We start from the raw sequence: 15,227 nt of genomic DNA on the forward strand, positions 1-15,227 counted from the left end.
AAGGCTCTCCATGTCCTTTATGACTCCACCCCAGCTCCTACCAGTCTCTCCCATCTCAGGAAAGGACCCTGTCCTGAAATCACTTGCTCAGTTATCTTTGATTCTTCCCATTCCTTCATTCCTCAATCCATCACCTGGTTCTGTCATTTCTACCTCTGAAATGGATCATTAATGTGTCCAGTTCTCTTCATCTCCACTACACCACCCTTGTCCTAGTTACTCTCATTTCTTATGGAGACCAACAGCCTAGGTGACAGACGATAGCCTCTCACCTCCTAACTGGTTTCTCGGTTTCCATTCTTGTTTTCCATATAATCTACTTTGCACACACAACAGCCAGAAAGAGGGAGAGAGAAACAGAGAGCGAGAGAGCACTGTTAAAAACATAGTATCTTTCATTGGTTTAACAACCTCCATTAGATTTCCATTGCCCTCAAATGAAGTCTAAACTCCTTGCCATGGTCTCCAAGAGCTCACCTGATTGGATCTTCATCTAATTATGCTTCCTGCTTGGTTACCATGTTGCTACCATATTGGGCTCTCTTTCTGTTCCTTTAGCATGGCAAACACTTCGCCATTGCAGGGTTTTTGTGCTTGACATTCATTTTGCATGGATATCTTGCCGCCAGTTTGGATCGACTTTTTCCTATCATTGTGTTCTCAGCTCAAGAATCATCTAGTCAACTAAAAGAAAAATGCACATTGTAAGAGTTGTGACTTTCAGTTTTACTCAGGGAATTTAATGAGGACTGTAGTCTAGGAAACAGCCTCTCAAGTAGGTCGAGGGAACTGCTCTGCGGAGGTAGGGGAGAAGCCAGTACATATATGGTTTGGGGCTAAGAAATATGTGTAGTGAAACATACATCTCAGTAAAAGGTTACTGTTAGTCACAAGACACAGATAATGATTTTAGTACTTTTCTATGTATGGGAAAATGTAAGAATCTGGGTTCATTAAAAGTCTTCCTGAGATATACATCTAACTTTCTGAGGGGCCTGTGTTTCCAAAGCACAGAGTGCCTCATTCTGTTTTGCATCCCAGATTCCTTTCAGGGTGTATTGTAAGTCAGCAACTGCAGTGGCTAATGACTTAATCCTTGTAGAATTAAATGGTGAGCAACATTCTGTTTTATATTCTCATCTCCTTCCTTGATTAGCTAATCTAAATAAAATCACTCTTTCTATTCACTCTGTGATGTAGCTGAGCTATCTCATTCATTTGTTAATATTGAGTAGCTTGTTGTTTGGCATCACCACTAGAATGTAAGTTCCCTATAATCAGAAGCCTTACCTGTCTTGTTTACCATAAAATGCCTAGTACCAATAATAATGCTTTCCCTGTAATAGATGCTCAATAAATATTGGGTTGGCCAAAAAGTTCTTTCTGGTTTTTCCATAAGATATTATGGAACGAACTTTTTGGCCAGCCCAGTATTTGGTAAATAAATAAAACTTTGCATAACAGTGTTCCCATATATGATTGGGGTGATTATGGAGGGAGGATATCAATACTGAATATAGTTACCAGCAAAGGGTAGAACTTGAGGTGAACTTTTAGGAACGGGTAGTGTTCAGACTCTTGGAAAAGAGGAGAGGATATTCTACATGAGGAAGTTCACAGATAGGAGGGAGCGTTCTATTTGTCGTTCGTAAATGTCATTCAATGATAGGGGCTTCTTGAATAATAAATGATTCATGAAAAATTCTAGCCTTTCTAGAATGATTTAATTCATTCCTGTTTTAGTGTAGGTATTCTCTAGAGAAAATTCTAGGCACTTACAATGTTAATTGTAAAAGATCCACATTTTTTACCCTTATCTGTTTGTCCTAATTCTTATATTTCAAGACAAGTGCCTAAAAAGATGATCTTTCCTTGGGGTTAACCGAGGCCATAAATTTATTTGTTGTCAGATAAAATATATACCCCTAGAATTACGTTTTTACTATTTTTATATGAACACATGTTTTTTCAGAGACTGTAATTTATGTATTTTTTAAGTAAAACTTATTTTAAGAAATCACATTAATCTTTCAGATTCAGATTGTTTATTAACTATATTATATCACTAATGATTATTCTAGTCTTTCTCAACCAATTAAATTATTTGTTAAATTTTAATGAATTAAGCAACAGTATCCTGGTTGCTTAGCAAAGTGTACTTGCATAATTGGGATCATTTTCCTAATCATTTAAAATTAATCATCCCAGGTTTCAAACTATGCTTTAAAAGTAGAAATAAAGCACAAATTATGTTTTCTTCAATTGATTTCTATTAGATGTATGAAGTCCACATAGTTGGGGAAACAAATTTCTATTTTACAAATTTATTTTAAAAATTTTACATCATTTTATCATGAGATGACTGCAGTCAATTTCTTTTTCTTTTAACCCTTCATTAATGCCTTACTATGATTCTTTGTATGTTTGAATTTAGCACTTCATTAAGATTATATTCTTCCTCTGCTACATGGTACTTTTCCCTACCATTTCATACCAGAAGTTCTCAGCATTCTATTCACTATTCCTATCTTCCCATATGCCAGACAAGCAAGGTAATTGCCAGTGACACCTTATAAATCAATAAGCAATGATATGCTTCTAGACCTCATGATTATCTTCCTTCAGTAACAAAACACTCTTCCCACAAGACAGTGATAAACATGTTTGCCTAGGAAATTTGTTTCTCTGACTCTTACCACATGACAAGTGTTTTTTAAAGCATAGTGTAATTTAAATTATAAAATTAATGCGATTACTTTCATTTAGATGTATCTTTTCTTTTACAACATGAAATATGGAGTAAAGAAGAGTAAAGATTGTTATAAGTAGCTTTTAGTGACTTAAAAAATCCCCAAGGTATCGGAACTACCAGATTACTTCTTGGTGAAGATGGGACAGATCACAAATTCTGCCTTGCAGTATTAATCTGTGATGTGACTGGTATCGCGTTCGTGACAAATAAATCATTTTTAAATCATGAAAAACATGTATTTCTCTCTCTCTTTCTCTAGATATCCTATTATATGACATCTAGAAAGGAAAAACTATTTAAAGTAATTGTTTATAGCAACAAAGCCAAAGTCAAGAATTTGACACCGGGTATAGAATATCTGTTCCACGTGAAGACAGTTAGAGGCAAAGATTACAGCATATCTGTAATGAAAAAAGTGGCTACAAGTAAGGAAATGTCATAAATAAAATTTTTGCTTTATAGTTTTATAAGAACTGAAAGTATTTTGGCCCAGCATAATTAAAGCTATTTTTAAACATAAAGCTTGATAATTAAGGAATAATGATGATCATAATATGATTAAGAGAACTCTCAAGATATATATGAACTTAAAAAAGTCTTTGTCTAAATGTATTGGGAACTACATAGAGTTTTTTTTCTAATCTGAAGCAAACATGTATATATATGTATGTACATACATATCATGTATGTCACATATATGGAATATATGTATACATATACACACATTATATATACTATGTCATAATGATATAAATGCAATTCATTTTCTATTGAGGTGGGGGTTTGATAAGCAGAGAACTTCTATTTTTTCTTCCCTGATGGTTGTAAATTCATTGTAAATCAGTTTCATAATGTTTTAGAGTGGGGTGGAGTAATAGTGTTTATCACCAACAAGTCTTGTGAAAGTTTATGATGTTTACAGGATCCCCTCTCAGTGGAAACTAAATGATAACGCAAGAAACAATATTACTTCACCTGATGAATGGATTAAAAATGCAGGGATATAGGCATGCTGAAAACTTTGATGTAACTGAAGGAACCACATTTGAAAATGCCCTTACTTCTGGCCCTCACACCCTCTCTTAACTTATTCTGTTTCATCTTCAACCACCATCTAGCCATCTGCTAGGTGGTAGCTAATGAACCTATAACTGTATCATATAAGGATATTTCTGGTTGCAAGCACTCAGGAGGCACAATTCTAAAGGAATGACTATTGGAAATGACTCATGATTGATTAAGGAAAGATATTTGGGAACTAGGGAGGATGTTAATGTGTCACTTAAAATAAAACTCTTGTATATATAATAGCCTATTTCTCTATTTGCAGAGCTGAACATGTAAGACATTATATTGTACATGAATAAATTCAAGGATTATTATGTAGATTTTAAATTATACTATTTATGTTTGCTTTATTTTCACATATATGTGTGCAGTTTTTATTTACATATATTTACCTTTTCAATAGAACCATCCAGGATATGTGGCTTAACATTGAAAGCTGTGAATACTTCTTCTGCAAATTTAATGTGGAATCCAACAGAGACCAACTTCACTCATTACAAGATTTATATATCAAACGGAACATTTGCTAAAGAATATCTTATTTGGGGGATGGTGACTGAGCACGCAGTTACAGATCTGACTCCTGGTAGAATATATAACATCACAGTACATAGAATGAGCGGCAATGTTGAAGGATCTGGCACATTTATCAGAGTTGTTGCAGGTATACAAATTCTTTTTGATATTTAAAAAATTTACATTTGTATTTCATATTATACTGTTCAAGATAAAATTTCAATGCATTTTTTGAAATTTGAAATTTTACAGTCTATAGGATAGTTCAGAGGGTAAAAATACTCATTTTACTGGGATATTCTGAGGATTTTTGAGATATGTAAGATGTAAATTGCATAACATAGTATCTGGCACATAGTCAGTGCTCAATAAATGTAGCTAATACTATACATAGTTTCACATCAGATGAGAGGTCCAGCTAATGAAATTAGGTGGTTGATTTGGGGATCATCCGTTCTCCTAAAACCTTGTTCTTTGATATTCCACTATGTGCTATACACATGAAAAAGCATAGTCTTAGGGTGTGTGGAGAGTAATAAAGGATACAAGCATGGAAATACATATAGTATAAGTCAAATTAATAGGTGAAGCAGTGGAAGTGTTTAAGTCTTATTGTGGTTGCACAGAAAAGGGAATGATTACCTTCATAGAATGGATGGAAAAGGCTCTCTGGGGCTGCAAAAGGATAAGGAGTTTCCTAATCAGATTAGAGGGCATGTGGGGTGTGTGGAAAGGAGGACTCACAGAGAGAGGGAACAGTCTGGTCAAAATTATGGAGGTGTAAATGATACGGTGTATTTGTAGAACTTTAAGCAATTCAACATTGCAAGATTTTATTGTATTTATATGAGAAGAGAACAAAATCCTATTCTGAATAACTTAAAGCATCACTTTTATATCTGAATGAAGTTGTGAAACCTATTAATATTTAAAATTTTTCAAAAGAGAACAAGATTGCAGTAATAACTAATGAGATTACTCTTAAATGATCTTTAAGGCTATGGATCTGACAGATAACCCAAAGCAGACATATGATGATAACTCAGTCTATAGACATTTGTTATGTGGGTGTCACACTGTATTAGATTCTTATTGGTGTTGTAACAAAGTGCCACAAGCTTTGTGGCTTAAAATAACACAAATTGATTGTGTCAGAGTTCTGCAGGCCATAAGTCTGATATGACATGGTTCCCATCAGGCTAAAATCAAGATATTGTGAGGGCTGTGTTCCTTTCTGTAGGCTCTTTGATCATTCAGGTCGTTGCAGAATTCTGTTCCTTGTGGCTGTAGGACTGAGGTCACAATTTCCTTGCTGGCTGTCAGCTGAGATCTGATCCCCTTCTCGAGAACGTCTCACTCCTTGGCTTGTGATCTTCTTCCTCTATCTTCAGAGACAACAAAGGGAGGTTGTCTTGCAGTCAGGATTCAATTCTCTTTTTCCTTTTTTCCCCATTACTTCAGACTCCTCTTTCTCTTCTAAGGACCTTGTAATTAGATTGGATCCACCTGGATAATCTAGGTTGCTGTCCCTGTTTTAAAAAGGTTCATAATCTTAATTCCATCTGCAAAGTCCCTTTTGCCATGTAATGTAACATTTTCACAGGTTCCAGGGTTTAGAATGTGGGCATCTTGGGAGCCCATTATTCTATGTGTCTTACATACTATTGTTCTCCTAAATGTATATATTGTTCTCCTAATGTATCACATATATATATATATATATATATACACATATACATATATATATATGATAATGCAAAGCAAGCAGAGTTCAGAAATCATACACCAACTTTACTCCTGGATTTGACGCTTGCTAGCTGAGTACTGTTGGGCAAGTTACCTAGTAAAAGAGTTGATGATCTCTGAGATTCCTTATGGCTCTTCAACACTCTATTACACTTTATTTTTATATTATATATCAATATGTAAGGCACATCTTTATTTCTTAAAAAGCATGTGTGTTAAATGATGAATGTCTTTTTCTTCAGATTTTGCAGTAGGTAAAGTACACAATCAAACACATTAAAACTGGACTCACTGTAGAAGTTTTAGTCTATGGCAAGGTTTCTTAACCTCAGTACTATTGACATTTTGGGCTGGGTGATTCCGTCTTGTGGGGATCCGTACTTTTTAGGATGTTTAGGATCCTGTTAATTGTGACAATCAAATTTTTTTCTAGAAATCCCCAGAAGTCCAGAAATTGCCATAAGTTGGTAAAAATCACCACAGATGTATGGTAAGCACTGATCTGTATGGTTAGATAGAAAAATCAAATAGTCCACTGAGCAAAGGTTGAAAAAAGATATGATAAATAAAATGTTTTGCTTATGCACAAGTCAAGGAGACAGTGGGGTTAGTGTGAGTGACAGGATTCGCTCACTTAGATTGTGATCAGAGGAAAAAGTGAGCAAGGTAATGCCAATATCAGGAAAGTTTCATGGAAGATATTGAATAACAATGGCCATTTTAATTAAAGAGAGCACTTTATGAAATAGCAGGAACTTGATGTTCTGGTTGGATTGTGTGGTTTAGGTGATGGTTTTGAGAGATTAGAGGTAGGTAATGGAGAGCTGTGATTTGGGAGGTGAGCTGATAAGAGGAAATGGGAAAGGGTGGTAATCTAGGTTTTCTGATGTACCTCTGGAGCAGAAAGAGATTTTACTGCCCTACTTTTTATAAAGGAGAGAGTGGTGATCATGGAGCAATGCTGGGCAGAGCACTGAGTGGATATGCGGAGGGAGCTAAAGCTAAGAAATGAAATGGCAGTAATGCATGGTTTTACTAAGAGATGACCAGGGTTTATAGGGAAAGATAGCAGAATGAACAATAGCTTTAATTATAGCTTGCATTTACTAAGATTTTGCTATGTTCAAACCACTCTTCTAAGCACTTTACATGTGTTAACTTATTTTATTCCCACAACAGTGTGTGGGATAGGAGGATTATTATCTTCAGGTTGATGAGGCCAGAGAGAAATAGAGAGGTTAAGAGTTTTGCCTAAATTCTTAATTTATGTGGCAAAGCTAGGAGTTGAACCTAGTTATCTAGTTATAGGACCTGTGACCAGTGCCTTACTAAAAATTGATTTTTTTAGACACTTGTGGCACCTAATATGATGCTGACTTATTAGAGGATGTTTATTTTACTATACCTAGCCCATTTCCAAAGAGGGAAGAAGCTACAGGAACTTGATAAATGTTGCCTTGACATAAGGACATATTTGGATGGAGTCCCCTAAAGTTAAATTGGAGGTCACTTCAACTAATAATCTTAGACTTTAAAGGAAAATTATAGATCATCCTATTAATGCTTGAATCCTTTCTAAAATGTTAATACATTTAGGATTTTTCAACGTGCTATTATTCACAAGCCACTTTGTGAAGGTTAGAGGGACGCAAAGTTATCAAGGTGATTAAACCTTGAGCTCTGAAGCTATTGCTCCTGGGTCCAAATCCTGGCTCTACTATTTACCTATTTGCTTTGAGACCTTGGTGAAGTTACTTAAATGCTTTGTTCCTCAGTTTTCTCATTTTTAAATGACAATAATCATAGTATCTCCTTATGATTTGTTACAGCTGTTACATAAAACAATGAGTGAAAAAGCTTAGTGCAGTGCATAGTGTATCATAAACCTGATATGAGTTACTTCTTAATATTCTACATGTCTGATATCTCCTCAGTCAGAACATATATTATACCCAACCTGTGATAAATCATGAAAAGGCTTGAATGTGATATTGAAAGCATATCATATATAGTGTTGGTACATAGGAATTATAAATAAAAGTTAATAATAATGGTGATGGGACTTTTAAGTCTTCACATTTTATTTAAAATATCTGTCCATTGTAGGCTTTGTTTCCTTGGTACTGTTCTGATAGGTTTGTTTGACTCTTTTGTGGGTATTCTGAAGTATGTAACATTTTGGTCTCATTTTGTATACACTCTTTAAAGAATCACAATCTACTGAGGAACTCCCTAAGAAGCTTGCTTTTCCATTTTGAATCTCTTCTTACTCTCTGTCTCAAAGGTTAATCCACCATAGTTTGTATCAGAACTTTGTATGTGAGGTCCTTTTAACTCTTTTGAGCTCTTTTCCTGTATAGACATCATAGGATCATACTTCTGTTTTTTTCTCAGTTTCTCGAAATGCAGTTGAAGTAAATTCACTGAAAAGCCAAGGAGAAAAGTTGAGAGATGTTTTAGAGCTGCACTGTCCAGTAGACAGTGATTAGCAACATGTGACTGTTGAGCCTTGAAATAGGACTAGTCCAAATTCAGATGTGCTCTAAGTGCCAAAGACACATGGCATTTCAAAGACTTCGTATGAAAAAAAAGTGATAGTATTATCTCATTAATAATTTCATATTGATTATGTGTAAAATGATGTTTTTGATATGTTGTGTTAGATAAAATGTATTATTAAAATTAATTTTACATGTTTCTTTTTACTTGTTTAATGTGGCTTACATTGTATTTTTATCTAACAGTGTTGCTTAAGTATGAATCACAAGACACATACTTAAGCCTATTTAGGGCTCTGAGCTACCCTGAAATAAAAGAAGATGTTTAACTTAGAAAAGGAATTATTTAACAGAATGGTTTGATCATAAGACATGTATTCAATTCTAGGGATTTAGGGTACTAAGGATTAATTTTTGGAAAATTCCGGTCTAAAAAAACTGACTAGGCCTAGAATTCCTCTTGCTAGCCCTAATTAAATTGAACATTATGTGATTTTTTTCTTTTAGAACTCAAAATCCACCTCATGATCTGATTTTTGTTGGTTAATAACAATTAGATTGAGAGTGATATTTTTGCTTCATATTTTCCTACCTTTTCAGAGATTAAATTCCGTGGAGTGCAAATCATGTACTTGTTATGGACTCTGTTTCAGTTAATTGAATCTTCCAGTTCATATTCAGGAAGCTACACTCTTTCACAATGACTTAAGCATTTCTTCATCTCTACTACCTTTTCCTGAGGGCAAGCCTCCCTCCTCTCTGCTCAGACTACCTACCACAAAATCCTACTAATTGGCCTCGTGCTGCCACTTTTGCTTCTGTCCAATTCATAGCCCATATTCTAAAGTAATCTTTTTAAAATTAAAAAAAAGTCAGATTGTTTTTCTGCTTAAAATTTTTCAATGCTTTCCATTGCATTTAGGGGAAAAAAATCTAAAATGTTTATTGTGGCCTACATGATCATGAGACTGTTCTTTTTTCTTAAATGATCCCACAACGCAGGCTGGTTTTCTCAGTCATTTTACATTCTGTCCATTTCCAGGGCTTCTATTAACTTTGCTTTGAAAGGACTTTACCAAACTGTCCTGAAGCTTCCAGGCCTTCCCTTTTTATCAGATTGGCAAATTTCCAGACAAATATATTCTTCCTCCTCTTGGTGAGACACACTTCATCCTTGGCCAAGGGTTCTTCAGTGTGTAATCTTAAGCCACAGTCTAGGAAACTGCATCCTATCTCCCCACCATCTCAGTAAACAGCCCTTCACTTCTGTCTTCATTTTTCTTCCAAAGTCTCATCCCAGCTCTTTTTCTAGTTTCTTGCCTAAGACGTCGTAAATGTTAGTTACTTTTTAGGACTCTTGAAGAGATAGTATCAGCCCTTACATAAACCAGTAAGTGTGAGTAGTGGTCGGACTTCTGTCATGTTAGACTTTTGTCCATTTTAAAGTGGGCTGGCCAGGAGAATCAAGCTCTTTTCTCTCAAGCCTGAAAATACAGAAGACATAGGTCTGTGTGCAGAATCATCCAGGAAAAATGCCAGCAGCTATGTACAACAAAGAAATTCTACCCATCACACACTGGGTATTTCTCTGATCTTTCACCTTAGGTTTGCAGCATTTCTAAAGAGGTATTAAAAAACTGTAGTGCTCACTGAATGGACAACTTGGAGATGATGCCAAGAGAATGTTTGTTTCTTTGAGGATGTCATGTGAAAATTAATTGATCAATATTAGCTTTGGCCACTAGGGAGACAGTTGTATTATAAGGATTAAAGGAACTTTTCAATGAACGTTTTGGTACGTGACGCTTTTTGAAAGGAGTTAAGGAAAACCATTCTAAAAGTGTATCCCCCCCAAAAATACTAGGAAACTGACCTGTTATCTATTTTATGCAATGTGCCCTATCAGATTTGTTAGGAAATGTACACTTTATTTTTTTTAATATATCGATTTCCAAATCATCTCTGGTGGCGGGGTGGGGGTGGGGGTGGGGGGCGGGAGTGCTTAAAATGATAAATGGAGTTCAGTGACTAATTCCAGACTACTTTATTTTGGAAATAGTGTTAGATTGGATCTGTATCAGGATGTTTTTCACATGCTTGGCTTCATAATCTCTGTCCCTCCCCGTATATTGTTTGGAATCTGCACTAAAGATAAGAAGAGTACAAATCTGACTCATTGGCAATCAATCCAAAGAACTTTACATAGAAAACTCCCTTCAAGTAGGTACAGGCAGCATAAACAAAACTTTGGAAACAGTGGAAGCAAAGGTAGAAAAAATATGGTTGAAATGGCTAGGACACTTACTACTTACTGTTTAAAAACTATCTTTTTTTCATTTCCAATAAGAAATTTTGGCAGATTTTGATATTTTTTGGGTATTTATTTCAGTTTGATAAATATCCAGGTAATTGGATCGTAGTTTGTACTTATCTTTAAAATGATTCAGTTTTTCAATTAGAGCATAAGCTTTAAAAAAACTAGTCAACCAAAAGATTTCAGCAGGTAAGGAATACCCCAGAAATAGATATATGAATTGATGTATCATTTTTGATAATTAAGCTTAGAAACTAGCTAATTTTAAAGATATACATGCCTAACACCTACATAGAGCTAGAGATAATTTAAAGGATCTGATGCTTTCTGACAATTTGGTTATTTTGAAACCTGGCCCTTAGACTATTGATTTTCCTTTTTTCTTTGAAGGTTTAGGAGAATAACTATTTTAAACCTCTGTTTTTCAATATCAGAACCGGAAAAACCTGAGAAACTTAAAGCCTTCAATATTTCTGCACATTCCTTTTCTCTGCACTGGAGCCAACCCTCTGGCCATGTGGATGGGTTTCACGTGGATCTTGTTCCTGACAGTGGCTTTGTTACTATCAAAGATCTTGGAGGTGGAGAATATCAGGTATCGTTTTCATTATCGTACTTGCCAAACTAACTTGTATTTATATTTGGTCCAAATAGGAAAGTTCTTTATGAAACTCATCCACCATGAAAACTTACTCCTTTGAGACTTTTTAAAAGCATAAGATGAAGACAAAAACACAGATGCCGAATTGATGAGTTTAAGTTTCAGCACTGGTGGACTATTACCTTAGTAACGTCTGTGTCTCTTTTTTTAAGTCTACCCTGAACCTACAGCCAACGATCCAAGGGTTCATGAATAGTTTAACAATGAAAGGGCAGAGCTATTGAGTAATCCACGCTCATTAATTGTGCACTTGCCAGGAGGATCTGTCTTTAAATCATTAATGCAGGCAACATTTCTCTCTAGAGCCATCAATGTGATTCCACTGCCTGAAAAATGTAATAATGATGGATTTTCTTATGATTTTTCTTTTACTTTTTACTGGAACTTCAGAGACACAGGTATTTTGTACACACTCTTAAATACCAGGGCTAAGCAATGGACTGTAATTTTCTTAAGACTCTTAAATAGTTGTTTCTTGTGACAATGAACTAGGATAGATAGAAATACTGATTTAGTCTTTGATAATGCAGTATGTTTTAAGTTTTTGTTATCTGTTATTTGGTAAATAGTTAAGTGATATAACAAATTTATATTTTACAGTGATAGGAAATATATTGTGATATCTTAAATAGCTCAGAGTTATGTAGTGAAGTGTTACTTTGTTTTATTGATTGTGATAGATTTATGGTTTTAACTTACTTGCTTTTCAGAATTTTAACACAATCACTTGCTTTTGGTGTTCCAGGTTGATGTTTCTAATGCTGTTCCTGGTACGCGGTATGATGTAACCATCTCTTCCATTTCTGCTACAACATACAGCTTACCTGTTAGTAGAACAGTGACAACGAATGTGACAAGTAAGTATATGTTTTCCTTTTTTTTTTTTTTACAAAGTATTTGGAACCATTATAAATCTGTTGGATGGAAATATTTACATTGGCGATATGTGCACTGTATGCATGAGAACAGTTTAGTAATTAAAGCAAAATGGAAACTTAAAGTGATCTGTTTAGAACCTGAGTTCTACTAGTTATCTTCCATTACTTTCAAAGAGCAAAGATAATTTTTCTATACTTGTTAGTGAAATGGATCAGAAACACTGTTAATGGTAATATTTAAATAATACAGAGCCGTGAAAATAAACTCACTATAGTTGCTCTGAAAGAGTTATTCAGTTTGTAATACTGGTTCTTGTTTTCTTAGTGTTTGTGTATAAGCCTTGCATCAAGTAAGTTTTTTTAAAAAATGATTTGGCATTAAAAGTATATTTGGCATGTAGTATTTAGTAGCATTCCATTTTTTACATTCTTATAAAAGACTATTTTTGGTATTCCCCAAAGCATTTAATCTTTTTTTTTCTTGTGGTAGCAAAGCTCTAGGGAGGGTAAACTTACACTTATGAGACCATTAGTCTTTGGGAACTTCAGAAGTCTACAATTTGTAGATATTTTTCTTACATATGATTGTGAAAATACAATAATAATTGTTTGACCTTATAACAACATGAATTTTTTCAAAAAAATAGAACCAGGGCCTCCAGTCTTCCTAGCAGGGGAAAGAGTCGGATCTGCTGGGATTCTTCTGTCTTGGAATACACCACCTAATCCGAATGGAAGGATTATATCTTACGTGGTAAAATATAAGGAAGTTTGTCCATGGATGCAAGCAGCGTATACACAAGTTAGAGCAAAGCCAGACAGTCTGGAAGTTCTTCTTACTAATCTTAAACCTGGAACAACATATGAAATCAAGGTAATTATTTTGTAAATAGTTAGTATTAGAATATTCATTCATTTTAAAAGTGAAGGAGCTTTATCCCACCAGGTCAAGCCTTTGCAGCAAGTGACTGAAGAAGGATCATCTGAGTCTTGGCCTCATTGCCCATCTGGGCTTTTAAAACTTGAACAAATTTTATAATCTCTTTTCATTTTTATGTGTATTTATATAATTTATTTTTCTTATTGATATTGAACCTACTGACAGTCAGCTCTTTATCATTTATCCTCTGGACAAATCAAAGTTTTATTATTTCAGATTCTGTTTAATTACAGAGTGTAAAGCTTGAATGTAATTCTTTTGGTCTGTTCTAGGTTGCTGCTGAAAACAGTGCTGGCATTGGAGTGTTTAGTGACCCATTTCTCTTCCAAACTGCAGAAAGTGGTAATTTTCCTAAATCATTTATTCTGAATTAGCTTCGTTATGAGTTTTTGTCATTGAAAATAAATAGGGATATAAACAAAATCCGGCACTAAAATGCATAAAATTTTCAACAACATGGCCCTTCAATTACTTTTAGAGTCTTCTTGGGTAGAAAGTTTACTCATTAAAATGTATATTGTTCTTTCTGATTATAAAAACACTAAGTGTTATCTTAGAAAACTTTGAAAAAAACAGAAATTAAAAAAACCCTAAATGAAAGTTATCCATGGCCCTGTTATATAAAAAATGCTGTTACCCTTTTGGTCCATTTCTGGCTGATCCTTTTTTTCCCAATGAATATATGTCTTTGTGACTATGTATTAGTAAAAGTAGGCTTGTGCCATTTATGCAAGTTTATAGCCTGCCTTTTCCTCTTAACATCAAATCATAAGTATTATTATGACATTAGACTTTTGGAAATACAGATTATAATGGTTATCATATTACTCCATAACATGCAATCATTACCAAACCAATTTAAGCTACCTCCATTCTCCCAATGGCTGAGAGGAAAAACGTGATATCATCCTGATTCCTCTCTCTCATAGTATACTGTAATCTATCAACAAACACTGCCAACATTATATCAAAATATATCCTGAATCTCACCCCTATTGTTAATCACCCTATGTAATCCATTATCATTTCTCGCCTGAACAATCGAAAGTCTCCTCACTGGTTTTCCTGTTTCCAGCTTACCTACCTATAGTTTACTCTATCGACAAGAGCTACATAATCTTTTGAGAGAGAAGCTAGACTATGTTACTTCTCTCCTCGTAAGATGGCTCCTGTCTTATTCAGAGCAAGAACCTAAGTCCTTCCCATGAGCTACAGTGCTCTGTATGCCCTTTCCCCTCTCTGACTTCATCTCTTACCTTTCTCCTCTCCCTCTGTCTACTCCAGCCATACTGATCTTCCATCTTAGGGTCTTTTCTCTTGCTATTCCCTCTGCCTGGTATACTCTTTCACTAAATATCTGTAGAACTCTCTCCCCAGTTGATCCAGATCTCACTTTACCTTTCCTGACTACACCTTCTAAAATAGCCCCTGTTTCCTTCTGTCCATCTTTATTTCCAATAGATTTATTTTTCTCCATTGGACAAGGCTGACATGTAACACATTTACTTGCTTACTTTTTATTGTATGTGTTAGCCTAGTAGAACATAAGCTTTGTGATGAAAATAAGTTGTTATGGAATGTAGGTAATTTTATTTATTTAGTAATTCAGTTGTTTATTTATAATAGCAAACAGTCAGAACCAATAAATAGAAAAATGGCACAAAGAACGGCATCTCCAATCAATAGCAAATATTTTCTGTGGAGCTTATATTCTAGTGGGCTAAGATAAGTAAATGAGTTACTAAGTAATATACTAGATTGGTGAGAAGTGCTATAAAAACAATTTCTGTAATTTTGTGCAACTATAAATGTTCTGTATAAAGATACAGATAAAGATAAAAATATCCAGTGGTT

At 34.6% G+C, this 15,227-nt stretch overlaps 1 protein-coding gene across 2 annotated transcripts in view; it reads left to right on the forward strand.

Annotated features, from left to right (window-relative positions):
• PTPRQ (protein tyrosine phosphatase receptor type Q) overlaps positions 1-15,227 on the forward strand; it is a gene marked incomplete at its 5' end in the record, with an annotated part of 251,914 nt that overhangs the window by 45,327 nt on the left and 191,360 nt on the right. The window contains 4 exons of one of the 2 annotated variants that reach the window (XM_082665173.1): positions 11,900-11,953; positions 12,301-12,412; positions 13,081-13,307; positions 13,646-13,715. In XM_082665173.1, coding sequence (XP_082521299.1) covers positions 11,900-11,953; positions 12,301-12,412; positions 13,081-13,307; positions 13,646-13,715 — 463 coding nt within the window. Of the gene's footprint in view, positions 1-11,899; positions 11,954-12,300; positions 12,413-13,080; positions 13,308-13,645; positions 13,716-15,227 lie in introns of those variants that run through there. The other variant, XM_082665174.1, reaches the window with a different exon arrangement.

Source organism: Grampus griseus (genome assembly GCF_964374135.1).
Source record: "Grampus griseus genome assembly, chromosome: 11".
Classification (NCBI taxonomy): domain Eukaryota; kingdom Metazoa; phylum Chordata; class Mammalia; order Artiodactyla; family Delphinidae; genus Grampus; species Grampus griseus.